This window comes from Carica papaya, chromosome 4 (assembly GCF_054855325.1).
Source record: "Carica papaya isolate Zhongbai chromosome 4, ASM5485532v1, whole genome shotgun sequence".
Lineage (NCBI taxonomy): Eukaryota > Viridiplantae > Streptophyta > Magnoliopsida > Brassicales > Caricaceae > Carica > Carica papaya.
Genome location: NC_142312.1, coordinates 1964152 through 1990742, shown reverse-complemented (window position 1 = coordinate 1990742; position 26591 = coordinate 1964152). Strand labels below are relative to the sequence as shown.

General features: G+C 34.1%; 3 protein-coding genes across 10 annotated transcripts; 2 read left to right on the top strand and 1 right to left on the bottom strand.

Annotated features, from left to right (window-relative positions):
• Positions 1 to 4086: 4086 nt before the first annotated feature.
• On the top strand, positions 4087 to 9199 carry APK4 (adenosine-5'-phosphosulfate (APS) kinase 4). Of its 6 annotated transcripts, none has more exons than XR_015818248.1 (10): positions 4087 to 4304; positions 4413 to 4799; positions 5708 to 5845; positions 6640 to 6789; positions 6890 to 7008; positions 7100 to 7184; positions 7347 to 7393; positions 7852 to 7996; positions 8458 to 8568; positions 8980 to 9199. XR_015818248.1 is itself a non-coding variant. In XM_022052548.2 (9 exons), the coding sequence occupies exons 2-8, from the start codon at positions 4547 to 4549 to the stop codon at positions 7948 to 7950; spliced, it is 891 nt and encodes a 296-aa protein (XP_021908240.1). In that variant the 5' UTR covers positions 4087 to 4304; positions 4413 to 4546; the 3' UTR covers positions 7951 to 7996; positions 8465 to 8691. The 6 variants fall into 6 exon arrangements, 4 of the variants coding, with proteins under 4 accessions (XP_021908240.1, XP_021908242.1, XP_021908238.1 ...); XR_002541259.2 differs by having other exon boundaries at positions 8465 to 8568; positions 8980 to 9198; XM_022052548.2 differs by lacking the exon at positions 8980 to 9199 and having other exon boundaries at positions 8465 to 8691.
• Positions 9200 to 9614: 415 nt separating this feature from the next.
• Positions 9615 to 15338, bottom strand: LOC110822343 (uncharacterized). 3 transcript variants are annotated; one of them, XM_022052431.2, is made up of 6 exons: positions 15063 to 15338; positions 14472 to 14619; positions 13352 to 13422; positions 13046 to 13249; positions 10380 to 11119; positions 9615 to 10054 (listed from the first exon to the last, which is right to left on the bottom strand). In XM_022052431.2, the coding sequence occupies exons 1-5, from the start codon at positions 15288 to 15290 to the stop codon at positions 10910 to 10912; spliced, it is 861 nt and encodes a 286-aa protein (XP_021908123.1). In that variant the 5' UTR covers positions 15291 to 15338; the 3' UTR covers positions 9615 to 10054; positions 10380 to 10909. The 3 variants fall into 3 exon arrangements, with proteins under 3 accessions (XP_021908123.1, XP_088073393.1, XP_088073392.1); XM_088217267.1 differs by lacking the exons at positions 9615 to 10054; positions 10380 to 11119 and adding an exon at positions 12660 to 12913 and having other exon boundaries at positions 15063 to 15330; XM_088217266.1 differs by lacking the exons at positions 9615 to 10054; positions 10380 to 11119 and having other exon boundaries at positions 12660 to 13249; positions 15063 to 15331.
• Positions 15339 to 15472: 134 nt separating this feature from the next.
• PUB49 (plant U-box 49) lies at positions 15473 to 21036 on the top strand. Its single transcript, XM_022052527.2, has 11 exons — positions 15473 to 15921; positions 16033 to 16095; positions 16210 to 16313; positions 17624 to 17715; positions 17809 to 17898; positions 17994 to 18069; positions 18188 to 18561; positions 19175 to 19431; positions 19516 to 19804; positions 20327 to 20446; positions 20550 to 21036. The coding sequence occupies exons 1-11, from the start codon at positions 15794 to 15796 to the stop codon at positions 20769 to 20771; spliced, it is 1815 nt and encodes a 604-aa protein (XP_021908219.2). The 5' UTR covers positions 15473 to 15793; the 3' UTR covers positions 20772 to 21036.
• The last annotated feature ends 5555 nt before the right edge of the window (positions 21037 to 26591 follow it).

Here is a 26591-nt window from a genome sequence, read left to right as displayed (position 1 = left end):
TCTAATGTGTCATTATTTAATTTAAAACAATTACATTTTTTATTGTATAATTAATAAATTTAATATTTATTATTTTTATTGAATAAATAATTTATTTTTAATAAAAATCAAATCATAATTGACGTGTGTAATTTATTATTTTCTTTTTTCCTTAAAGTTTATGGTCCTTGTAAAAAAATGAGCATTCAACCGATGATGCTTACTAATTCGGAATTAGATTACACCTATTGAATCCTATCCAAAATTTTATTTTACATACATGATAATCCTTGACTTTAACTTCCCTTCTCTTAAGTCTCATATGCCCTCTCGTCTCTCAACTAAATCTTTTGCCCTCTTTCGGGTATCGACTCCTCTTCCTTCAACTTCCATCGAACCACTTTCATACTCCAATTAGCCGCTCACTCGCTTGAGTTGTAGATCTCATTAACTCTCTCAACCCTCCAAGTCGAAGAATCTAATCACTCTACTCGACTTCAATTGTGCAATTCGAATCTCGCTCTAGCATCTCCTCTTAATTTGCAGATAAACACTAATTGTATTATTATTTTCTTTTTAAGCGTACTTTTTTTTTTTAAAAAAAATTGTATTATTCTAAATTCAAACTTTATTAGACCTAATCAAACATTAGGATCTAATCTTCAATCTATATTTTATATATTTTTTTTGAATTCTAATTCCGTCTAATTAGATTTTAAAGTAATATATGTAACACCCCAAAATAGGATTTTAATGTAATTTAAAATTAATAAATATAATTTTTTAATTTTTCTTATTTAATTTAGAGTAAGCATGAAGTAAAAATTGAAGAATGATGAAATTAAAAATAACTTTGGAGAAAAAGAGTGAAAATTTAGATTCTAGAGATATTTTTGAAAGAAAAATCAGAAACCATAAGTAAAACTGCAATTTAGGAAAGTTATGCCACGTGGGACGCCCGGTCAGCAGCTCCGACGAACCAAGATGCGCCACGTGGTAGAGGACGCTGACGTGGTGCCACGCGGGGGGCCATGTGGACAATCTGCGTGCCCGCGATCGAACGACTCAGATCCGTTCCCGCACGCACGAATGGCTTAGATGCGTTCTCTCCCCAAACACGATCGGACGGTCCAGATTAAATCACGATGGATGATCCAAATTGGATCGTGATGAACGGTCTAAATTCACTCTCTATTTAATTGTGATTGAACGGTTCAGATAAAACGCGATGGACGGTCCAGATCAAAAGCGGATGGATATAAATAACTCTCATCCACACCAAACTCTAACCCTAGCCGCCAGACCCCCTCGTTGGAGAAGAAGATCCGGCCACCGAGAAGGAGACTGCTGCCACCTGCCGCCGTACCGGAGCCATTTCCGACCACTAAAAAAGGTAAAAATTTTCTCTTTTGCTTGGAATTCAATTCTAAATACATCTATGGCCAAATCAAAGTAAAAGAACTGGCCAATTGGCCGAAAAATGCAGGCAAAACCCGACAGCGCTGCCGCTAGGAATTTTACAAAACACCTTCGATGAGGCTCTTCCTGATTTCCATTCTGTGTAATTGTTCCACCATTTTGATCACCGTGTCATTCTCTACAAGTTGACTGGAGCAAAACACCTAACCACAACGTGAGCCAGAGGAGCCGCCTCACCAGAGAGCCCTACCGCCGGTGAATTTTGATTTTTTATATTTTTTTGGCCAACCGATACCCTTTAATAAATTTTCTCGTAGGGATCGATGCAGAATCAACTGAATTCGACCGAAAACGGTCGAAAATAGCCGACCTGAGGCGAACCGTCGCCGTGCCGGAATTCTAAAATTGGCCAAGTGGGGCATGTGATTGATTTTATGTTTGTTTAGGATATTTGTAGGTACTATTAGCGCGTTTTAATTTCTAAAGAAAAATTCAGAGAACCCGGGAATCGCCCGTAAGCGTAATCGAACAGCTTAACTTTTCGGATATCAAATCGAGTAAGGATCCCCTCACCTTATTCTCTATCATAGAATTGAAGTTTAAATAAATAATAATACAATATTTGTGTGAATTTAGAAAATGTGCATAATTAATTACAGATTGCTAATGGAGCCAGAACCAGAAATTCTCTACTGTTGCTTTGTTGATTATTTTACAATTCAAATGCATAATAGTACGTTATTAATTGATTTTATGGCTTTGAATGCATGTATGATTCATTCTATGTGTTTACTGCTAAATCGGAAAAAAATGAATGTTAAACAGTAAAAATTATGTGACGAAATGAATATATGAAACGACAGCTTTACTGGATATTATGAGAGATGGTAGACGGACCGGGTACATAAAGAACCCTACCGTAAATGTTGTCTCATAGCGGACGAGGTATGAAGACTTGATAATTTAGTGCTCATACCGAACTGGGTATGGGAACGACCTATTTCGCTCTTATACATGACATAGTATTAAGGTTTAGTAAATTAGCGCTCATACCAAACGGGGTATGAGGACGACCCGTAATTGAGAATGTTAAATGAAAGAATTCACGTGTAGTGAGAACATCCCTATGAACCCCCATTGATACCAGCAGATTGGTAGAAAAAGTAACAGTTATTGCTTGATTTATTGATGATGGATATAGATTTATAATATGTGCTATGATTGCTGATTATACATGAAATTATAATATGTATAATATTATTTTCTGTATAAATTATTTTTATGAATCTACTACGGTAAGTGAACGGTAAATGATTTTTATGATTGATAAATGAATTTGTTAAATTTAGTACTCATATTAATGTTTTTGATTTTTTACTAATATTTATTTATGTGTCGGTGATATAGTGTGATGTACTTACTGGACTAGTGTGACTCATTTCTTATTTAACAATTTTAGATCAAGAGAACCAAGTTCCAAAGTCCGAACCGCAAGAAAATTGCGAGTAGACGCTAGTTTTCTTTATTTTCCGTTTATTTCATTATTTCTTGTATTATTTTTTTTTAAATACTGAATTTTGCAGTCCCGTTTGGTTCTTTTAAGTTATCGTGTAGAGAATATAAAGCTTAAACATTTATTTCATTTCCGCACATAAGTTATAATTTATTTCTTTCGAATATTTCCGGGGTCGTTATAATTTACACCGTCTTCAATATGGTTGCACATACATCTATAAACATTAAACATGATGGAAATAATTTATTAATTATAATAAAACAATGTCCATTGCTCATCTCTCTGACTATATATACACATCTGAGACGAACTCAAAGCTGTAATTTTTCTTTTTAGAAAAAAAAAAAGAAAAATTATTCAATTAATTAAATATTCTCGCCTCCTTTACAAATTCATTTAGATATAAAAAAGAATAATATACACGTGTACTTGATTAAGCCAAGCAGAAAAATTATATTTTGAAGTTGTTACTTATCTGTACTCCATTTTGCCTACCTAAACTTTTGTATTCCATCCTCTCTAATTTATTTATTAAACCTAATTTGGATTTTCATGGATGTCCACGAACCTGATTTGACAAGAAGCACGTATTAAGTCTATGTTTGGATGTCAGTTTTTCTTGTGTCCTATTGGTATTAAATGTATAAAGTATAAAATAATATTTTCACACATTTATCTTTAATTATATTTACTTTATTATAACATTTTTATGCATTAAGTAGGTGCATGCCATGTAAACTCAACTTTTCTAAAGCTAATATTAATTCATAGAGTCCTAATCACCCTCCTTTTTTGCTAATACTTAACTTTAAGAATATTATTTAAATTAAATATAAGTTAGTGATGTTTATGGTACAATACTCAGTTGTTTGGTCTAATAGTATAATGTTTTTATTATTTTTTTTGCAGTTATTTTTATATATGAACGAATCATAATTTACTTAATAAAAAAATCAGTTTGTAATTTGGTAATCTATGTTTAATTTTTATAATTAATATTTAGAAAGAAAATATATAGAAAAAAAATGATAACTTTTTAATTTTATTTTATAAAAAATGTGTCTTAAGATAATAAATAAGTTACTAAATTAATAAAGTTTTATTTTATTTATAGAAATAACCGACGCTCTCCCGGAAGCGCGTGAAAATTGCAAACCGTTGATTCCTTTCCCCCCTCGCGAACTCTCACTTTCATTTGGCAATGGAATTCGTTGGTTTTAATTCTCATATATTCTTAATAAAATATAAATGATTGGGATCAGTGAGTGGATCACTGATCGGGATCTCCAGTATCGAGTTGTCATCGTCTGCCATCGCTCTGGTCAATAACAAAATCAAACCAGCTTTTCTCCAAAAACTGAAATCAAAATCAAAACCCTGCAAATCAGAGGTTCATCTCACTTTCTTCTCACTCAATCTAGCTGTATGTACACACACGCATATAACGAGTATACGAGACGATAAATATTTTGTTTTTGTTCTGTACTATATTCAACAGAGACCGTTAAAACCGCTGCCTCCTCCGTGAAGACCTCCCGACGCTCTCTTTTAATTTAAACGAAGTCTCCATTGAGATTTTAGCATCATCTTCTTCTTCTCTTTGGTGTTTGACGTTTACTGTCGATCGTGGCCATGGAGGTGGCGGGCGTCAGAGGAGCGCGATTTTTTATTTCCTGTTCGTTGCCGGATTTTGAATCTGGGATGTTGCCTCTGCCGAAGAATGCTTGTGTGAGACTGCCGGTGTCTAATGCATTTAATTTGGATAAGGGAGGGAAGCTGTTGGGACTGCTTGGGGTTAATGATGGCGGATTGAGCTCCTTGCAGCCGCTCAAGGCTACGGAAGAATCGATCACTTCGTTCTCTACTGGTTGTGCCGGCATTTCTGGTAACTTTTTCGTTCTGTAGTTTCTTCTTGTCTGATCATCTGCGAGTAAAAACTATGTGATTTGTTCTGAAAAAGAGGTCGTCTCCGTTTTAGAAGGGAAAACTTCTGAAACATTTCTTCTTGGGAATATTTGCTGAGTTGCTGCCAGTGAAAACGGTTTAGAGATGAGTTACGAAGTGCTTGCCTTCTTTGCTAAATGCCAAACCAAGTTATGGGATTACTGAGATTGGTTCTGGCTCTAAGAATTGACTATGTCCTTCACTGGCAAAAATGAAACTATGGTGTTTCGAGGTTAAAATGTGTGGCGGACTGTATTGGTGCTTGAATTAGAATACTATGTCATTCAGAACTGACTTGCGACTTCCATTGCACTGAGTAAGGGCGTGTAGTCTAAGATCTTCCCAAGAGGGAGAGTGCACATCATAATTTGTGGTAGTATAGGCTTTTGAGTGCAGGAATCAATTGCTATAGATGTTAGTCCTACTTGGTAATCTCGCACGAACTGGTTTCTTGTTCTTGCATATTCACTCTTTTGTGTCGTTCACAGAGAGAAGTTTGAGATGAGCAGAAGTTGTCACAGATTGTTCATTTTTCATTTTGGAGCATGTACGATTGAATGCAGGAAATTGGACATTTTTCCAACTCTAATTTTGTTGTAAATGCTATAAGTTATTCTCTGAAGTGACTCCTAAAAGATTATCTGAATGATTTAACAATTACATGTTGCTGGAAGTCAATCAATGCAAAATTAACTTATATGCTAAATCGAGGCAGTATAAATTCTATAATGGTTCTTTAGATTGTAAATCTTTTCTATGTGAATGTAATAGCGCAATTATAATTAATCAATTTTAAGATTTCTTGTCATGTGGCTCTAGTTAGTTTTCTAATTTTAGCGATCTAACTAGGTGAAAATCTTCGCCAGATGTCTCCCACTGGGTCAACAAACATTGTGTGGCATAAAAGTTCAGTTGATAAATTTGACAGACAAGAGTTACTTCAGCAGAAAGGCTGTGTCATATGGATTACCGGTCTCAGTGGTTCAGGTTTGTTGATTCTTTTACCTCTACATGAATTTGTGGATGTTTGATCTTGTCTTACAAGTCTTATGGTATATGATTAACATCCTGCATATAAAATAAACAGCTATAATTTATGGTCATCAGTATAGGGTTCATGTTTACCTTCTAACATTAAAATTGAACTAATTGTCTCTTGGTCGTGGGAGGACACTGATATTTATAAAGGTTCAGTGCAACTGGTTCACTGATATTCCCTAACTCTGGAAATTTCTGCTTACAGAAAAAATCTATAGAAACTTCCTATTTGCAGTGATCAACCTATGATTCCTAATGATACTTATCAGAATCATTGATATTTGTGCTAACTGATCGTTTTTCTCTTTTTGTTCCCATACTTATCATCATCCTATCTGTTCTGCTCCTAGATTCATCTTTTCTGCGCTTATTTTTTCCCCAAGTAAATGGGGTATAGAAAAGAATTATGCATTTCTCCTTTGGCTACCTTACTCCTATATACAGTTGTTGGGAGGATTAAAAACTGAAACTACAGTGTAATTGTCCATAAGACATTCTTTTTTGCAACTAAAATGATGAGGGACCTCATCAGTTCTGGTTGTTTAAGTTTGATTGGCTATATTCAGATCAAGCTCAATCCTGGATAAGAGTCGTTTCATGTTTTGCTTAAACTTGGTTGCTTATTCCTAGCTGTGTCCCCCTTGACTTTAATTGTGTCTTTATATTAGAGAACCAAAGAAATCACAAGATATTGAAGTTTATTTTTGTATCTATGGCTCTTTCTTCATGGACCATAATTTTAGGAAAAAGCACTTTGGCATGTGCTCTGAGTCGAGCATTGCACTCAAGAGGAAAATTCACCTACATTCTTGATGGCGACAATATCCGGCATGGTTTAAACCAGGACCTTGGATTTAAAGCAGAAGATCGAGCCGAAAATATAAGGAGGATTGGTATCTACTGCTTCAGTTCGTCATCTATGTTTTGTTCTTTTCACTTCTTTTCCCTTCTTTACTGATGATTCCAAGTTGCACGTCATTTCAATCTTTTCAGGGGAGGTGGCAAAGCTATTTGCAGATGCTGGCATTATTTGTATTGCTAGTTTGATATCTCCTTACAGGAGAGACCGTGATGCTTGTCGTGCACTATTGCCAGAAGGAGATTTCATTGAGGTATATGGGTTTTGCATGGATGAATGAAGCTTTTGAATGGAGCATAAGACTTTTGTTACTGGTGTAAGTTGCTAGCTCTTGCCCTTGACAGGTGTTCATGCATGTCCCACTCCATGTTTGTGAAACAAGGGACCCAAAGGGTTTGTACAAGCTTGCACGATCTGGAAAGATTAAAGGTATATATTTGGAAGAAGTAGATTGACTATTGCCATGTTTTTGCCTTTCCCCCATTTTTTATTCCATTGATCGTGTCAGTGATTGTTTTTCTCAGTTCACCTAGTATTTTTGTATTAGTTTGGACTTTTAACTTGGTGGTAATATGACTCTCAATCTCGCAGGTTTTACTGGGATTGATGATCCGTATGAGCCACCTCTGAATTGTGAGGTATATTTATTCATGGTGGTGGATAATGCCTTTTCCTTCTTTTCTTGTTTCTTATTAGAAGACTGGTTTTTCTTGTAAACTTGAACTTCTATAAAGATGGGCAAGAACACTAATAAGCAGATGTTGCTCTAAATAGCATTGTAAATTCTATTACTTCCCAGTTATCTGCCTATGTTCATAATTAAGTAGTTGACATGAACTAAGAGCAGTTCAGTTGTGGTAACTGGTGATATAAAACCAATTCAAGAAGGTGCAAAGTTCTGTTTTTGTTTATACCTTCACCTTTCATTCGTCCTTTGAACATGTCCAACCCAACGTTCAGCATAGAGGAACTATCCTAATTATGGAAAGTTAGTCTGTGTTCCATCAGTTATGGTTTTACCTTACTTTTCACAACTTCCTCAAATAAATAACTAGCTACACAATAAAATTAATTTTCCAACTGTCATGTTTTGCAGATAGTCTTACAAGACAAAGGAGACAATTGCACGTCTCCATGTGATATGGCTGAAATTGTAATATCATACTTGCAGGAGAATGGATACCTTCAGGCCTAGCTTTCAAGTACAGTTCTGTTGCCTAGTTGCTGTTGCTTTATCAATGGTAACTCTTTTTGTTTACTTCTGAAAGCAGGACCTTTCAAGGAAATTTCTCGCATTTGTCCAGTTCTAGATAAATAATTTTCTACTCTGAGATTAGTCAGTCTATTTGCTCAGTAATATTATTTGTGCTCTCTGCTCTCGCATAATTTAAGTTTTCCGAAATTCAGCTGATGGATGGTGGATTTGATCCTGGCTTTGATTACATAACCTGTATATAGTTTGTACCGGGAGGCGGTATCATGTTCATAATAAAAGTTAGTCCAGAAGTTCCTCGACGACTTGTACCCAAAATAAAAGACTTGTATTTATGGATCTATACTTCTCCAAGATTTCAAAGCAAAAACTTTCAATTATATGTGTAATTTATAATGTATCAGTGCCAAATTCAGTTTCAGTTCAGTTTTGAATTTGTTAGCTGTAGTCTATAGTGGCTTCCGAGCTTTTATTAACATTATACATCAGAATGCAGGTTCGTGTTTCCCGAGATGGAATTAGGATTCATAATTAGGGCGAATTATATGCTATTTATTGGTTATCGTGGAAGAGGGATGGGATGCAGGAATGAAGTTTGTGGTATGATAACTTCTAATCACATTTTTGTACAATCATTATGTAAACTTGGTAGAAAAAGGAGCAAGATTGGAGTCTATTGTAAGCAAGAAAATTACAAGAATATTATTGATTAAAATTCAAACTTACTATCTGCCTGCATGCACTATATGGCCATACATGACATTTTATACATCTCCATATATGTACATATATATATATATTATGTTTTTAACCCATAAGTTCTTTTGATGATTCGGGCTAAAACAAACTCACAAGAGATTGATTACCTGGTGTCAAAACACAAGTCCAATTACATGTTATTGAAGGTTATAACAGGAAAAAATTAGTTCTGTTTGGATAAGATTACCTACCGCGAATACAGTAGTAGTTGAGTGAGAAGTGACAGGTGACTGACTCCTCCTTTTATTGCAGGATTTAAATGACATGTCACACGAAACTCTCTTTCTTTTGAAGGCAAAAAAAATCAGAAATTATGAGGTTAAAGCTCCAAGAAAGTGCAGGTAGTCGACTGGTGGAGTGGAGCCCCGCGGCACCCTCCATATTATCAGGTCAATGTCACGATTTTTTTAAAATAAAAATATTAATTTTATTTTCTAATACTTTAAATTATTTAAATTGACCTTTATATTTTTATTTTTTTTAATTTTAATTATGTACTTTCAATTTTTTTTTTTTTTATTTAGTCTTGATAGTTAGTTGAACGAATTTCACGTTTAGATGGTATTCTAATTTTTAATACAATAAAAAATTAAAATTTTAAAAAAATAAGACCCTAAAACCACCTACATCCTCTTCTTTTTCTTTTTCTCCTCCACCGTAGACACGACCGGTTCTACTGTCGGCATTGCTGCTTCTGCGACGGGCTCCTTTTGCCCGCCGTGTCTAACCTCGGAGAGCTCAAATGGAGTTTTAGTTGCCTAAAGTCCTGATGAACCTAAACTGGATTTTGGCTAAATTCGAAATCTACCTAGAACCAAATTCTAATAATCAGATCAATCCATTAAATCAGTTCATACAAGAAACTATATATTATCGGAGGTTCAAAAGCAAGAGGAAAGCGTTAAAATAATCATTGAAAAACACAAGAAAGCAACCAACTTCCATAAGTGGATCAAGAAACTTTGTCATCCCAGAAAATAAAACATTCAAATTTCGTACTTTTGAGGGCTTGGTAATGGAGCCTCATTGACTAAATCTGACCAGACGGGCAAGCTAGCTAACCTCACCACGCAACCCTTCCTACCACCGACTTTGTCACCATCTCCAGTGCCGTCGTAACAAAAAGAAAACATATCAGCCCCTTACGAGCGCCGATGCTGCTAAATCGCCTCGAATATCTCCGAGAACCTCGATCGAGCTCTCACCTTCATTCAGAAGCGCAGGCACAATGGTCTCCTCCGCTCTGTCTTCTTCACAACCACCACCGTCGATTTCCGTAGGGTTTCAATCTCCTGAGTCATCTATCTTCTGTTTTTGTTAAAGAATTCTGTGGTATATGACATAAAAACTCATTATAAAGAGACATTTAACGCTTTCATTAGCGGTGATATTGTGTCTTAAAAGGTCTGAATTAAATAAAAAAATTTAAAAATAGTATAAAAATTAAATTAAATATTTTATTTTATTTTTTTAAACAAAATTCATTGTCATTGTGATGAAATTTTGTATTAACGGACAGTATAATATTTTTTTTTTACCAAAAAATAATAATATAACATGTTCATATCTATAGTTTTCTATTTTTATGTATACAATAAGATAATTTTATATATATATATATATATTTCCTTAAGAGAAGAGATTGTAACTACCTTATCCATAATTCGAAGAGAAATTGTGACATCCAACATGTGTAAGCGCAAATGCACGGTGCTGGTTTTTCATTTCATAGAAACTCAGAACTGAACTATATTCGATGCGGACGGAGATTTACAGAGACCAAGTGATGGCGAAACAGGACAATCGAATGAAGTACCGAAAGTAAAAACACAAACAAAAAAAAAAACCTACGGCAATTGCGAAATTGAATTTAAATGAAGGCGAGAGCTATTTCAGATCTTCGATGGCTTTGAACGGATAAGAAACAGAGCACCAGAGCCGTAGTGACGGAGACCGCGACGGAGCTGACGGTTTCGAAAGTAGTGGAGAATCGGCGTTCTTGCAGACTCCAGAGAGTGCTAGCGAAGGAGACCAGACCTTCGACAACCATTGCTAGGACTAGCGCCATGAATCAAATTTCAGAGAATGGGAAACCGGAGAATCATAAAGAATAGGGTGAGTTCTAAAGGGAGAAGAAGGTGGCGCTGTAGTTGGAAGCTGATCAAACGAACAGTGGAGGGGATTAATGGCGTTGATGGAGACCTCTCTCTTTTGGTTTTTTCATGAAAATAGTAATGACCATACAGTGTGTGTATGCATCATTATACGTGTGTCTGACAGAGAATTGGTTAATAAATGATTTAACGGTCTTTCGGCAGGTTGCAGACAAAGGGAAAAGAGGGGTTATTTCTGCGTTCTTTCTGGTTTCACCTTCCCTCCATTCCTGCAGTTTCTGCTCATCATAATAAATGCGTTATAAGTTCAATATATATTTTGACTTTTCAGTTTGATTCAAATTAATCTAATTATTAAATTATTTATCAAAACAGTTATTATAATTTTATCTTTAATTTCTTTTTCATTACAATTTCATTTCTTACATTTTCTATTTATTTTTATATATTCAGTTTGCTTTCAATTTTTAATTAAATTGATAATAATAATAATAATAATAATAAATTGAAGAATATTTTTATTAATTAATTAAAATTATTTTTTTAAAATTTCTTTTTTTAAAAATAAGTCAACCATATTGATGTATCTTGAATTGCGATAGTATTTATTTATATTTTAAAAATAATTTATTTAAATTTTTTTGTATTTATTATAATAAAATTTAATATATGTTTTATAAAAATTTTATTTACAAAAAATTCTACTAATTTTTTATAAATAAATTTACTAACCTATTGATAATACACTATCAAATTATAGAGTCAAATTTTTTTTTACCGATTTTATCCGTAAAAGTAAACACACTAACAAATCACGTAAAATCTTTGTTTTTTTTTTCTGCTTTCGCTATGGCGTAATTATAAATGCTTCAAAAATTAATTTTTTTTAACAAAATTGATTATTTTAAATATTTGGCGAACATATATCAAATTATAACAAAAATAAATATTATGAACTAAATTGTGATAATTATCAAAATTCAAAAAATAATTTGATAATTTATCATCTAAAATTCATTGTTTTAAACACAACTAAATAAGTTACTGAGATTTATAAATTACAATCAGAGAATTACAGCTGCATCGGCTTATTTTAGTTTATTTTTAGATTTTCACTTTTACCTTTATCAAAGTGAAAAATAATTTACCAAATTCCAACTTTTTAACTGCCAAAACAGAAAAAGAAATCCAACTAAATAAGCATAAGAAGCTTTTTAAGTTAGTTTTATGTGTTAATTTTCTTTTAATAAAAAAAATATCATTTTTCGATAAAAATAAATACAAATAAGTGTTAAAAAAATAGGTAATTCATACTAATATCGAAAAAAAAAATTAAGCAAAATGCGCATTATTACGGGACAAGTAAACTCGAGCAGAATATTTAAGGTTGATAATAAGAATATAAAGTTAGAATAGAATATCTAAGATTGTTTATAAGCATATAGTAAGAAATTAACTTTAATATTTTTGCTATGTACAAATGATATTTCAACAATTCTCTATAAAGGGAAGAAAGGGGAGCAGGGGGATTAAGCAGGAAAAGTGTAGGGCAGGGGGTAATTAGGAGGAAGAACAAAGAAGATTAGAAAGATAAGCAAGGAATTAAAATGATTGTCAGCTAAATAAATTTTAGGATTAATTATCATGATGCGGCTCATCTAACTTACCACTAAATCCTCCATGTATCTAAAACAATCTACTTCTCATCATCACTATCTCCAGAAGGCTTTCGCCTTCTCTCCCTCTTTTCTTTAGTAGGGTTTGTTTATAATCGTGTCATAATGATTATCTTAGAGTATGTGGCATAGTAGACACTGGTAAAGAAAATATTGAATCAAACATATGTAACTTACCACTAACCATATTAGGGAAATTATACTTCTCAATAAACCACTATATATGTTTTCTAAGATAAATTCAATACCAGACAGGCTATGAGTTGTGGTACAAGTCAACCCAGAAGTTCCTGCCAAGACTTGTCTGGTTTTAAGCAACAAGCAAGCCCTTCGAGATATCATTTCAACCATTGAGGAGACAAAACCAGGCCATCGGTTTCAAGTCTAAGCTCGTTTCTTCAGATTTTGATTTAACCGAGCAGAAAGATTAAATAAATAGTGAGTAGTAGTACTTGGCAAAGCATGTATTGATAACTTTGGGCAAGCAGAACCTCGCATTACGAGCGATTAGATAGAAATTGAAGTTACCTGCATTTCTCTGGCAATAGAAGGGAGCCATCTCTCCCCCCTAATTCTTCTCAGTTCTGCAACTCTTTCTTCCTCTTTCTTGGCTTTTGCTTTTGCTGCTCCCTCTTTAGCTTCCTGTCTAGCCAATGATTTTTGACATGCATCTTTGGCAGCAGCCAGTATATCAACCCCATCTAAAGCAACTGATTTGAGCTTTTTTCTAAACTGCAAACCAATGTAATTTTCAGGCAAAACAGAAATATACACAAGAAAAGTAAAAAGTACATCAACAATCATAACGGAGAATCTACACAGAAAAAAGCATACCTCCTTTGATTTCTCATCAATTCTGCTCCCAGGAAGGATTTTTGGTCTTTTTCTGGGTCCTTGAACTTCATCTGGTAGTACAAACATAATCTTCGGTCATCAACTCAAAATGGCATGAGAGAAATAGAGAGGGAAACCCCCCGCAAATCATTCAAATTCCTTAAGGCTATTTTTGGACCAAATTTACAAATACTATAGAATTCATATATAGCTACACAATTCAGTTCTGAGAAGTTGTATACTGTTATTAGGATGACAAAATTTTGAATTGTACAGGTTTTCACCTGAAGTTGAAAAAATACATTTCAAATTGTATTAAAATTGATATAATTAGAATTTGTTGTTCTAAAAAAAATTCCATATGAACTCATTTTTGGTTTAGTTAGGACGACTTTATTTATCTGATAGTCAAAAGAAGAGTATATTTTTATAAAAATTCTATAACACTTAAAATTTACTCCAAGAATAGTCTAATTTAACAGATCAAAACTTCTATAGATTGGTTCGATAACTTAACTAGAGATACAATGACTGGATCATACATGCACCTAATAATGCCGGAGGATTTCTCTCTTGCTCACATGAAGGCATGTGGACCTAAAGAAAATGAACAACTACCTCCACTTCTATGGCCTACAAGTCCCATGGCCTCCAATGGAGGAAAAAAGAGAAGATCCATATAGCTCATGGAAATGGAAGCCAGTACTTTTTCAGAAGCAAGGCATGCTTGCCGGCTTTTTTTGGTTCCTTTGCCAATCACTTACAGCAACTTATTAAACTAAATAATGGTGATAATAATAATACTAGCTGCAATGGGTGATGAATTGATCACGAATACTAATCAGAAGCCTCTGAGACATTTATGGCCTCCAACAGTTTCAGTCTTTAAATTAAATAGAAAAGATCCTGACTGTTTAAAAATAAAACTATTCTAAATCATCCATCCTCCACAGGCATGTTAGATTTTCACCATGACCACACTGTGGCTTTGTTGCCACTTTGAGAGGGTGTTGAATCGTATGTAATCTAACCTACAAGATCCCACAATGGTAACTGAAGAAGGCATCCAAAAGTTCATTGTGAGAGAAAAAAGGCAGAATGAATAATTAGATACACTCACCTACGCGATCAAATACTATACCGGGGGAAGAATATTTGAACAATCGAATTCCACCTTCTTCTTTTTCAGGCTCATCCTCTATCAAAGGAATATCCTGCTTTACAAACACTAATGTCTTCTCTAGGATTTCATCCAAAAGCTTCTGTCCCTGAGAGAAAGAAAACCAGTGAAGACAAAAACCAACTATTATCATACGGTTAGGCCAAAATTCAACCCCAATGGCCATTGGAAAAGACCATAGCTTCTTGAGCCCCGATCTTGGGTTTGGCCTTTTCCTGTGAATTATTAATTAGGTGGAAGGTCTTTGATTGGTTCCTGGCAAAATTTAGCTAGTTAAGAAACTGAGAAAACCACGAAGTCCATGGCATGGTTAATTGAGATTGAGAGATTAAGCATTGACAGTGATAATTGTTAATTTAAAGGAAAAACTGCAAAAGGCATGTTCAATTCACTTTTGCTAGTAAAGCTATAGTACTCGTCGGCAGAAATTCATGGAGGAAACCGAAATCATTCCCCGAAGAAGAAAGATTTTTGTTAAAGAAGTCAGAGCAAGAAAAAAGATTATATGAATATATAAAGGAGAGCAATGACCTTTATTTGGTAATGCTTGAGCTTCTTTGGCTTAAACCAGTAGTCTTCATCATCTTCTCTACAAGTCCTCGCGGTTGTCGTTGCAGTGGATGTCGACGTGCTTAAGGAACCATTGCAGGTGGAGCCAAAAGTGGTGGTGGCAGCAATTGATTGGATGGCAGATTTCCACTGGGGGTCTTCGTCTTCCTCTCCGCTACTGCTATCATGACCATCCATTGAACCCCTCATTTTCACTCCTCTCCACAGTGCAGCTCGGGCGAGGTTTTTGCAGAAAGAATTCAGGGTTAGACAGACACCCGAGGCGAGACCCAGAAAAGAATGGGCTTGACAGCCCAGTTATCATGGCCCAATGGGCTTCCGTATATATTGTAGTTTACATCTTAATTTGTCCAAGCGCTCAAACTTTCGCTTAAATGGGCTAGATGGTGATCCACGTCATCACATCACATCGGCTCCGGGTCGGAGTCGGCATGCTCACCGTCTCAAGAAAGGTCAGAGAAGAAATTTGGTTGCCCATCCAACGCCAAAAATATAACGGCAGCTTTCCTATCTTTCTCCCTCTTCAAGTAACCGAATCAAAGACATCAGCTTCTCGTTGTTCAGTGTTGGAAAGTACGCAGTCGCTCAATTAGCGAGCCAGACTACCAAAACCAGAATCATAAACCCTAATCAAATTTGATCAGGAGTTGATTTGCTGGTAATCTTGAGGAGAGCAAAGGCGAGACGGCGAGATGGGAAAGAAGCAGCATAGCAAGGACAGAATGTTCATAACCAAAACGGAGTGGGCAACAGAATGGGGTGGCGCCAAATCCAGAGAAACCCGTACCCCTTTCAAACGCCTTCCCTACTATTGCTGCGCGTATGTCCATGTCGTTTTATATTTTCATGTTTGCGTATGTATATACAGTATTTTATAGTTGCATCCTGCTCTTATAATTTTTATCTTTGTAATTGGGATTTTTTGGTGCAGACTTGCATTTACGCCGTTTGAGACTCCGGTATGCACGATTGACGGCAGTGTATTCGATATAATGTTCGTGTCCCTGTATCTTTTCTTCATAGTTCTCTGTTACTTCTCCTGCTTTGCAATTTCTCTTCCTCTTAAATATTGAATCATGGAGTCTTATTGGGTTTGTTGGTTTTGCAGGAATATCATGCCTTACATTAGAAAGTACGGGAAGCATCCTGTTACTGGAGCTCCATTGAAGCTAGAGGACCTCATTGCACTTACTTTTCATAAGAATGCTGAAGGTTAGCGTCTTCTTTTCATTGAGTCCGGTCTGCATTGCATGAAAGTTTTTGTTTTGGTTTGCATGCTTGATTTCGGGTGGTAGGGATGTTTTTTGCTTCAGGTCGTGAGAGTTCGCTGCTTTATTCATTTTCACTGAATAAGCAGAGGTAAAGGGTACAGACAGGAGAATGAAATAAAAATTACTACTGAATGAGTGCTTTGATGGAAAAAGATTTGTCCTTTTGACTAGCATATATGTGCATGTCTTCTTTAATAGGGCTGATGTTAGTAAAAACGAAGCTGGAGGTACCTTCATTTACATGAATCTGTTATTTGGTATAGATCAATTTGTAGAGTCGCTAAAAGTTTTCTGTGTGTATTAATGGTTTACTTGGAATAGTTCTAAGATGCAAGCACTCACTGGGGAATCAATATATTAGCAGCACAATTGAAGATATTGTTGCTTCCTTTCAAGGTCACTCTAGCTAATTTAGACATGTTTGGGTAGTATCTGCGTTGCTTTTAGGTCCTTAGACAAATTGCCAACAGTTGCAGATTAGGCTAGTATCTATCTTGCTTGTGGGTCCTCCTTCCACAAGTTGCCAATTGTTTTGGAAGATTGAACTTTTTTTGAATGGGATCTAGTCCAGATCATATGTATGGAAAAACAAGCAACTAATTTCTAGATATTTTTTTTTTAAATAAAAAAGTAACTAATTTAGGATATGTCTATGAAGTGTTTCTAACACAGTTCCAGTTTATTTAATTTAGAATATGTGACTTCACTAAAGTTACCTTGAATTTGAGTAACTCATTCTTTTCACTGTCGAGAGTTTTCCTTGTTTTCCACAAAACTGCTTTTCTGCATGGAAAATGCATGGTTGTTTGATTAGTGGTGCATGTTGGATGATTAGCTCAGCAATCATTTTGCCTGGTTGCTCAACGAGTAATCCCACTAGTTTTTTGAGGTAGGATAGGACTGCACATTTTTCCCATTTCAGTATTGTGCAAGGAAAAAGCACAAGGGATGGCCATACATGCATACGAAGGTATTAGAAGTCCCAAGGTGAATATTGATGTGATGTCTAGTGTTTGGTAACTTTGGCTACAACTTGCAACCTTAGAATCACGAAATATTTATATGGATGGAAGTGTTTGCTAGCAACCTTCTTCTGATGGTTTTATTGCTGGCTATGTTGGAATGTGATCTGAGTTCTTGCTGGTCTTGTCTTTAAATGCAAATCTTATGCTTTCTCTTTGAGTTCTTTTTGGTTCTACCTTATTTCTAATAGCTTCAGTATACTGAAACTCTTGGAGACCTTCTCTGTAGGAGAATACCATTGTCCTGTCCTAAACAAAGTTTTTACTGAATTTACTCACATCGTTGCGGTGAAGACTACAGGAAATGTCTTCTGTTATGAGGTTTGTTTTCTCTTCAATAGTCAATGTGAGTCATTTTCTCTGTTCTATATGTACAGTGTGGGAATACTATAAGCTCCTTGTTACTCTTTTTAGGCAATTAAAGAGTTAAACATCAAGACTAAGAACTGGAAGGAGCTTCTAACAGATGAAACATTCGCAAAGGAAGACCTTATAACCATTCAGGTAGTATATACAAACTGAATGATCTGCATCTAGTCATTCTTCTGGCTAGAATGTAAATGACTTATCTACCCATATTTTTCTGTTGTGTTTTTCAGAATCCTAATGCACTTGACATTAGAGTTACCCTGGAGTTTGATCATGTCAAACATAGTCTGAAAGTTGATGATGAAGGTGAATAGCCTTTTCCTAACTCTAGGACCAGATTTTAAATGTTCATACTTAATCTTTTTTATTGTCAATCTTAATAAAATTTTCAGTGATAATGACAATTTCAATATCTGTTTTTCAGAACTGAAAAAAATGAGCTCTGACCCTGGGTATAACATTAATATTACTGGGGATATCCAGCAGATGCTTCAAGAGCTTGGAACTGAGAAAGGGAGGCAAACTGCATTGCTCGGTGGAGGTGGCAGTAAAGCACAAAATGAAAGGGCTGCTGCTCTCGCAGCCATTTTAGAAGCAAGGTCACGCATCAAAGAGGGTCCAAATTCAGATTCAAAGGGAGAAGCTAAAGCCCAACAAGCTTTTAGTATTGTAGATGCTGCATCTGCATCAGTACATGGAAGAAGTGCTGCTGCAGCAAAAGCTGCACCAACTGATAAAACTGCTGCACGAATAGCTATGCACATGGCTGGTGAGAGGATGCCTGTGAATGCTAAGATGGTAAGTTTTCTCTATGTTTAACTTCTCTTAGGTGTCATAACTCCCTTCTCACCCCACTGAAAAAAAATGCACATCCTTGAGCAGCAGAAACAGCCATGGATCATCAGCTTGGAGTTCATATATTTCATTTGAAGTAGAAATGATTTTTTCAGAACATGAACTGTGCATGTTAATTGACATTAAGTATCCAATTGATATTTTTGTTCTGTTAGTTTTAACTTCAGTATCCAGTTTCTACAAGAATTCTATATATTGTTTATAATTTAATTTCTATCTAGTGGAAGAAAATTAATTCTTATGTTCTAGGCGATAGATTTATTTTCTGGGTCAAATCTAAGGATCTCATAGATATGAATATTATATTTACATAAATGTTATTGTGCAAGAATATTATTTTTAGGTATCCAATTGATACTTGATATTCTAATAAAATTCTAGATAATTTTTAATATAAATTCTTTACAGTGGAAGAAAATTAATTCTTATGTTCTAGGTGATGGATTTTTTTTCTTGGTCATATTTAGATATCTCATAGATGAATATTTTATGTCTATAAATCTTAATGTACAGTTGAACTACGCGTGGTTAGTATTAACGTGAGTTTTATTTTCAGGTAAAGAGCCGTTTTAGTTCTGGCGCTGCTTCGAGATCATTCACTTCAACTTCATTTGACCCTGTCACCAAAAATGAGTTTGAATATATTAAAGTGGAGAAGAATCCCAAAAAGAAAGGTTATGTTAAGTTGCACACAACACATGGTGATTTGAACATTGAACTTCACTGTGATATAACTCCCAGGACGTGTGAGAACTTCATCTCTCTCTGTGAACGTGGTTACTACAATGGGGTGGCCTTTCACAGAAGCATCCGGTACATTACGTGTTCTTATTTTGCATTGTCTATCCTGAGTTATTTCTTATAGTATAACTGTAGGACTAAGCCTACTGCATATAGGAACTTTATGATTCAAGGAGGTGATCCCACCGGTACAGGGAGAGGAGGTGAATCTATATGGGGAAAGCCCTTCAAAGATGAACTGAACTCGAAGTTACTTCATTCTGGAAGAGGTGTTGTCAGTATGGCTAACAGTGGTCCGCACACAAATGGTTCCCAGTTTTTCATCCTGTACAAATCTGCAAATCATTTAAACTTTAAGCATACAGTTTTTGGTGGAGTTGTTGGTGGCTTGACTACACTGGCAGCAATGGAAAAGGTTCCTGTTGATGACGATGACCGACCTCTGGTGAATATTAATTTCCAGTTTTCCCTTTACATTTAGTGATTATTTGAAACTTTTTTATCTACAGTGCATCCTCAACAATCTGCTTACTAAATGAGAGTTTTCTGGAATGATGGCAAATGTAGCATTTAACAATATATATTATCTGTTTAGTCTGACACAGTTTGAACTGTCAACATGTCTCTTTCAGTTGATATTTTCAGTTTCTATTGAGAATGATTCAATCTTTGTTAGATGCTGTTTGAAAAATGTGAGCACTGGAAATTATGTATTCTAAGTTTTATTGCAATATTCATCTTGTAGCATATGAAAGCCATAAGTTGGAGACAAAAATCAGGTTACGTGTGTGCATGACACGTTCGGTTTGTTTGGTTTTGTTTAGGAATTTCTTCCCTCATAATGTGTTCTGGAACTTTGACCTCAAAATGCTTGGACATTTCCCTTCTCATAAAAACTGTTAGCTTGAAAGAAGCTACTTCTATTCACTGTCTAAGCTTTTCTTTGGTTCTTGTGTAACTTGTACAGGAGGAGATTAAGATAAATAGCGTTACTGTTTTTGTTAATCCATACTCAGAGCCTGATGAAGAAGAAGAAGAAGATGAAGAGAAGACCAAAAATGAGAAGAAGATAGATGATGAAGAGAATGTCTGCTTCTACCCCCTTTTGTATTAGGGCATTGTTTTTCTCCTTTTTGTTTAAATATCTTTTTTCCTGATAATCACTTGTTTTTCCTTCTCTCACATTTCAGGATAAGGTTGGGTCATGGTATAGCAATCCTGGAACAGGAACAACAGAATCTGGTTCCTTGGGTGGTGTTGGTGTTGGAAAGTACTTGAAAGCAAGGAATGCTCCAGCTGGATCTGGTCCAATTACCAATGCGATTGACACTAGCTTGGCAACGAATGCGACATCAAAGAAAAGAAAAGTGGGGATTTCAACGGGAGAATTTAAAAACTTTTCTGCCTGGTGAGAATTCCCTAATCTTGTACCATAATGGCTGAATTTTGAAATATGCTTTGTATTTGGTTTAGTTTGCCTTAAAAACTACCCTTGTAGAAAATTATATATGAATCAGAGTAAAAGGGGCATGTTATTGATAAAGTTTGTTGTTTAGTCTGTATGTAGTATAAGACTCATGGAGCACAATCCACAGTAGTTCTGAGGCATATTTGGTCCAAAAACTTCTCGTGGTGAATGGTCATAATCTTATTAAAAGATGAGCAATTCTTTTCGTATCTACCTTTCTCATTTTACTGATTCCACTCTAAGGAAACACACTAATGGTTTTTAGTGTGAAATTCTGTTGATTGTTTGTTTGGAACCAGAATTTGGTTTGTATTTCTCGATTCTTTTTTAGAGGTTATACACGTAGACATAATTGAGAATAAGGAAGAAAAAGAATTTGGTGGATAAAAAGTTAAAACCCAGAAGACCTGAACCACAATGTTATGTGAATGGGCTAAGACTTGAGTTACCATACATGCCCAGCAAAGTCCAAATTCCTGAGCTGACATGTCGAGCTGAGATAATTCTCTCATTTAAAGATTCGCACAACAAGTGATATGTAACACTAATAGGCTTGGATCACTTACAAATCCACTTACAACCTCTAGCCACAGGAAAGAAACAAAAGATTTAGATATTCTTGCTCTTTACTTTCAGTATCTTTCACTGCTCACAAGTTTTCCTCCAAGTTTTCCATCTCAAAAACTTGTGGATAAGCTTTTCTCCCTCTCCTTCCCCTCGCCTTTTGGAACTTAAGTCCACCTTTTTTGTCAAGTTAAGATTTGAAAACTAGAGAGTGGAAAAAACTTCCCATGTGGCTGGCATGCATTTCTTCCTAGTTCTGCCAATAAAGGTGTGAAAAATCTAGTAACAGATATACTTTCTCTGTTAATATCATATCCTTAAGGAAAAAAATAAAGGAAACTTCTGTGCTTAGGATAGCATGCGCAAAACGAGGATGGTCCAACAATGTTGAAAAGCTGAAACTTTTTTGGAAGTTTCTTGCAGTTGAACCTGCCTGCTGTGGTTCTGAAATCGGCGTGACTAATGCCTTGAGTAGATTCAGTTTTTTCCCTACATGTGTACTTCTCTTCTATTTTGTGAAATAATTTGTGTCAAGAAGGGAAATAGTTGTTGGATGGAAGCGTTAGGGGCGTTAGAGGGAGACCTTGATAGTAACAACAGCTTACATTATGCTTGTTAGGAGTTCTCTTTGCTCTGGTTCTTGTGTTGTAACTTGTACACATGCTGCTTTTCCATTAGCTAGAAACAATTGCACAATCGACCCAGATGGAAATTCTATGCCTCTAAGTTATCTATTAGTTAATCGTGAGTACTAACTTTGTAATGTGATCGCTGATTTCTGCAGAATATTACTAAAAACACTTTTTTTTTTAAGATGGAATTATATACTGCTAAAACTACTGCAGAATGTTACAATTTGAAATAAAGTTATGTTGTTTGGAGGCACCGCAGTAATATAATAGCATTATAAGTAGATTAGATATATATATATACAGGTAGAGAGAGAGAGAGAGAGAGGGGGGATGATGAAATGAAATCCAAGTAAGGTTTGGAGTGAACGGTGAGAAGAGGGAGAAAGAGGGTGGTTCCAGTGGAAAATTCAGACTGGAGCAGACACTCATTTGGTGTGGCAGTGTGCACTTTATAGGCAAGGCAGGATTCAGAGGACAATTTACGTGTTGTTATGTTGCATAATGATTGATGCAGCTCTGCATCAAGAGCAAGACAATATGATCATATGGCAGATATCAGATGCATACATATGGGTGGCCCATCATTTGGACACACCCCTTTCATCACAACACGACACTTTTTACACTCTTTCCCTTTGGTGCTGAATGAATTGTTTTGGACGCTTTCTCTTCTCCACTGGCGTACATTCACCTTGTTTATGCATTTAGCTGGTACTCTCTGCCTCAGTGGTTTTGTCCCGAAACCAAAAATTCGAACTGTATAAACTCGAAAATCAAATTGACCAATATATTAAACTGAATTTTAGTTGACTTATAATTTGGTTCATGTTTGATGTGAAATATTTATTCGTGGTGGTCTGAGCATTTTTGCTGAAGCTGTGTTTCAGGTACATCATACTTATGGCAAGGCATCGGCCACTCACAAATAATTACTAAAATATAAATTTTTATTAAAAATAATTCTGGCTTATAAGTATATTTTATTATTTAAATAATCGTATACAAAGCAAAATATAAAAAGATTATATTATATGCGAGAATGTAATATGCTTCGGGATTAATGGTCCCCAAAATAAAAACATTAATTCGGAATGCACATATATCACCTAGAGCTGAGTGAGTTATTATTAATTACTCTAATGGCATCATGCCCACCACATGATTTGACCGAAATTAAATATTAGTTTCTACAAATATTATAATCCCTTTTTTTTTAAATTTAATTTAATTAAATTTACCATGATTAATAACGTAACAGCAGTGAATTAATAAAGAAAAATTATGTAACCCAATTTAATTAATATGAAATTATTTTTGAAAGAGTCAAGGTCCACCACGACACATTAATATACACGAGGAATGATCTTATTGCACCAATTGGGAAAAGAATAAATAAATATATATATACAATTGTGTATAATCAAGTAATACAATACTATTGATGTTAATAATATTGATTTCTGAAAAGTTGTATTGAATTCAATATTAGCTTAATTTATTAGATATGTCAATTCATTTGTAATTTTATAACATTTAACAATTTTTTCTTTGATGTAACATAATTTATATATATATATATGTCAACATAATTATTTAATTAAAAATTTTATATTTTACCCAAATATTATGATTTTAAATTTTATTAAATACATAAAATTTGTTAGGACTGATATTGTTGATTTATAATATTTTATTTAATTTATTAATACGATGTTAAGTTACAATAATTAAATTATGTTAAATTTTTATGAATTTATTATATTTTTTAAAGTAAAATTTATTTAACTATAGTAGTTATAATTAATAAAAAATTCAAGATAACTTTTTTCTTTCCTAAAAGAAGGCTGACAATTATTTTATAAACCTTTCATTTTAATATTAATTAAAATAGTTTTTGTTGCAATTAAGCTTATAAAAAAGAGAAGATTAAACAAAACAACAAAAAAGGGCAAAAAAAAAAAAAAAAGCCAGCAAATGAGGTCTAGCAAAAGATTAATTAATAATTAGTAATTAGTAATTAATTATTAATTATTTAATGAACAATATGCAAAAACCGTCCCAATCAGAAACCAAAATTGATGGAGCGACATTTCATCTAATTAATGTCTTATCAATCCTACCTTTTTTTTTTGTTTTGTTTTGTTTTTGCAACATAATCCTGACAAATTAAATTAATATTAATTGTGATTAGCATAAAGTTTTAATTAAATTCCTTTTATAAAGTCTTTGTCTTATCTTATCATGTGGTTCTGTTAGTCTAATTAATTAGAAAATAATTATTAATTAGTATAAAATTATAGAGTTGTTATCAATAATCTAAAAGCGTAGGGGAGTTTCTGATAGCATATTTTCCACATTAAAACATATATGTTTACTAATCAGACTACATTTTATTAATAATTTAAAATTTTAAATAATATAATACATAGTAGAGTACCAGCTACTAAATATTTAATATAGTGTTATGAAAAAATAAATTTATAGTTATTGATATTTTTAACAATTAATTACAGCTTTCCCCTCCACAACTGCAATTTTGTGGGGTTGGAATTTGAAAAAGTTGGAATATTATTTGTGGGGAATATTTATAAATAGATATATACATATATATATATGTCTCTGTGTGTGTGTGTGTGTATATTTGTGTGTTTTCATCAGGTATAATTCTTGGAAAATGGGCAATATGTATAGACTCTCTCACTGCTTTGTCTTCTTCAATGACAAGCTCTTCAAGAAACACCCTTCCTTAAAACCCAGATTTCAACAAAGGGTCTACTACCCAAATAGTCCAACACCATGGAATTACCTAATCATTGACAAACAAATATATATGTCTATGAAACTCATAAGAGTCAGACAAAATACTAGATACACACACACACACATATATATATATTATTAAACCAACACAAACTTAAGAACATACCTAAAAGGCTAAATCCTTAAATCTGTACAATCAATATTCTTAAAATGCATAAATTTTTTTTTTTTTTATATTGTCTACAAAGATTATATAGTTCATGTGCATTAAAAACTAGTTTGGAGAAAAAAAAAGATTGGGTACGTAAAAAAAGATTATGAAAGCAAATCAATATGGAAAAAATGAATTAATGGAGATGCACATAATATTTGAGAAGCATTACCTTACCTTATATAACCCACAACACAAATATATATAATTATATGTGCAAATTTTGGTTATAAAACAAAGATTGAGATGGAGTAGATAGATGATCAAAGGGAGATTATTGGAGTTGGGTAAGTGTGGGATATTATATATATATATATATATATATATATAGAGAGAGAGAGAGAGAGAAGGGAAGCTGGGAGAGAATATAAGTTACATGGATAGTGGAGTAGTGGTATATCTAGAGAAGTGGCCTAAAGTTGGATTGATGCAAATGTAGGGGGGTTAATTAGTGGGTATGGTTTTATATACGAAGGAAGGAAGCGTGATATGGGAATGTGAAAAAGAAAAAAAAGGTAAGAAAAGCACGGTCTGGAAATTTGGGAATTGGGTATAAAATTTTTTATAATTAATGAATGTAAAAAAAGGAATAATCGAGCAAGTCATTCATAGCTCTGACTTCTTTTTTCTTTTTTTTTTTTTTAAAAAAAAAAATGAGATTGGTAATGATCATGAGATTAGTATTATGTGTGTGTGTGTGTGTGTGTGTATATATATTATAAAATGAGAAAAGGGGTGCATGGTATGGGTGAATGTAATTAGTATGGAAAAGAGGGAAAGTGTGGGAGAATTTTGGCAGTGTTTGGAGAGGGATTAGGGAGCAAGGAATGTGGTATGAGTGAGTTTTGATGGTGGGTTTGATGATGGTGATGCACGCCGGCAGCTTTATATATATACCCTCTCTCTCTCTCTCTCTCTCTTTTGTATATACAAAACCCAATTGGCACGCCTGCTCCCACTAAAACCTATCACTCTCTCTCTCTCTCTCTCTATATATATATATATATATATATATACATATGAAAGAATGAAAAAGCGAACCCACTAACCCATTTTCTCATTTCATTCTCCCCCCTTAATTATCTTTTTTTTTTTGTTTAACCTTTAAAAATGATAAATAGTAATCTTTTTGTCGAAGAGATCACCAAACACTTTGTTAGCTAACTAGTTCATATCCCCACTTTTATCTTTCTTATTTTTCAAGGAAAACTCGGATTACCTTTTGTCTACCTATATATTTTATTTAATTCTTACAATAATGTTTGCATTACATCTAAAATGTCATGACCGGCAATCATACAAGTCAAGTAAATGGGTAATTATAAATCAATACGTACGTATTCTCAATACATAAATGAACGATTTAGAAAATCATATATAAAAATGGAATCTTCAGTAGCCATCAAATTTTAATTTTTGAAAAAAAAAAAGAAGAAGAAGAAGAAGAAAACCCCATTGTTTGGCAACTTAATCTTTTGCTAGCTAGTTTTATAAACAGCAAAAGAGGACTATATATAATATATATATTAGTCAATTCCCCTCATCAATATTTTAAAAAGACACGAACCCCACTCCATATTATTCTTCATCGGTTGCA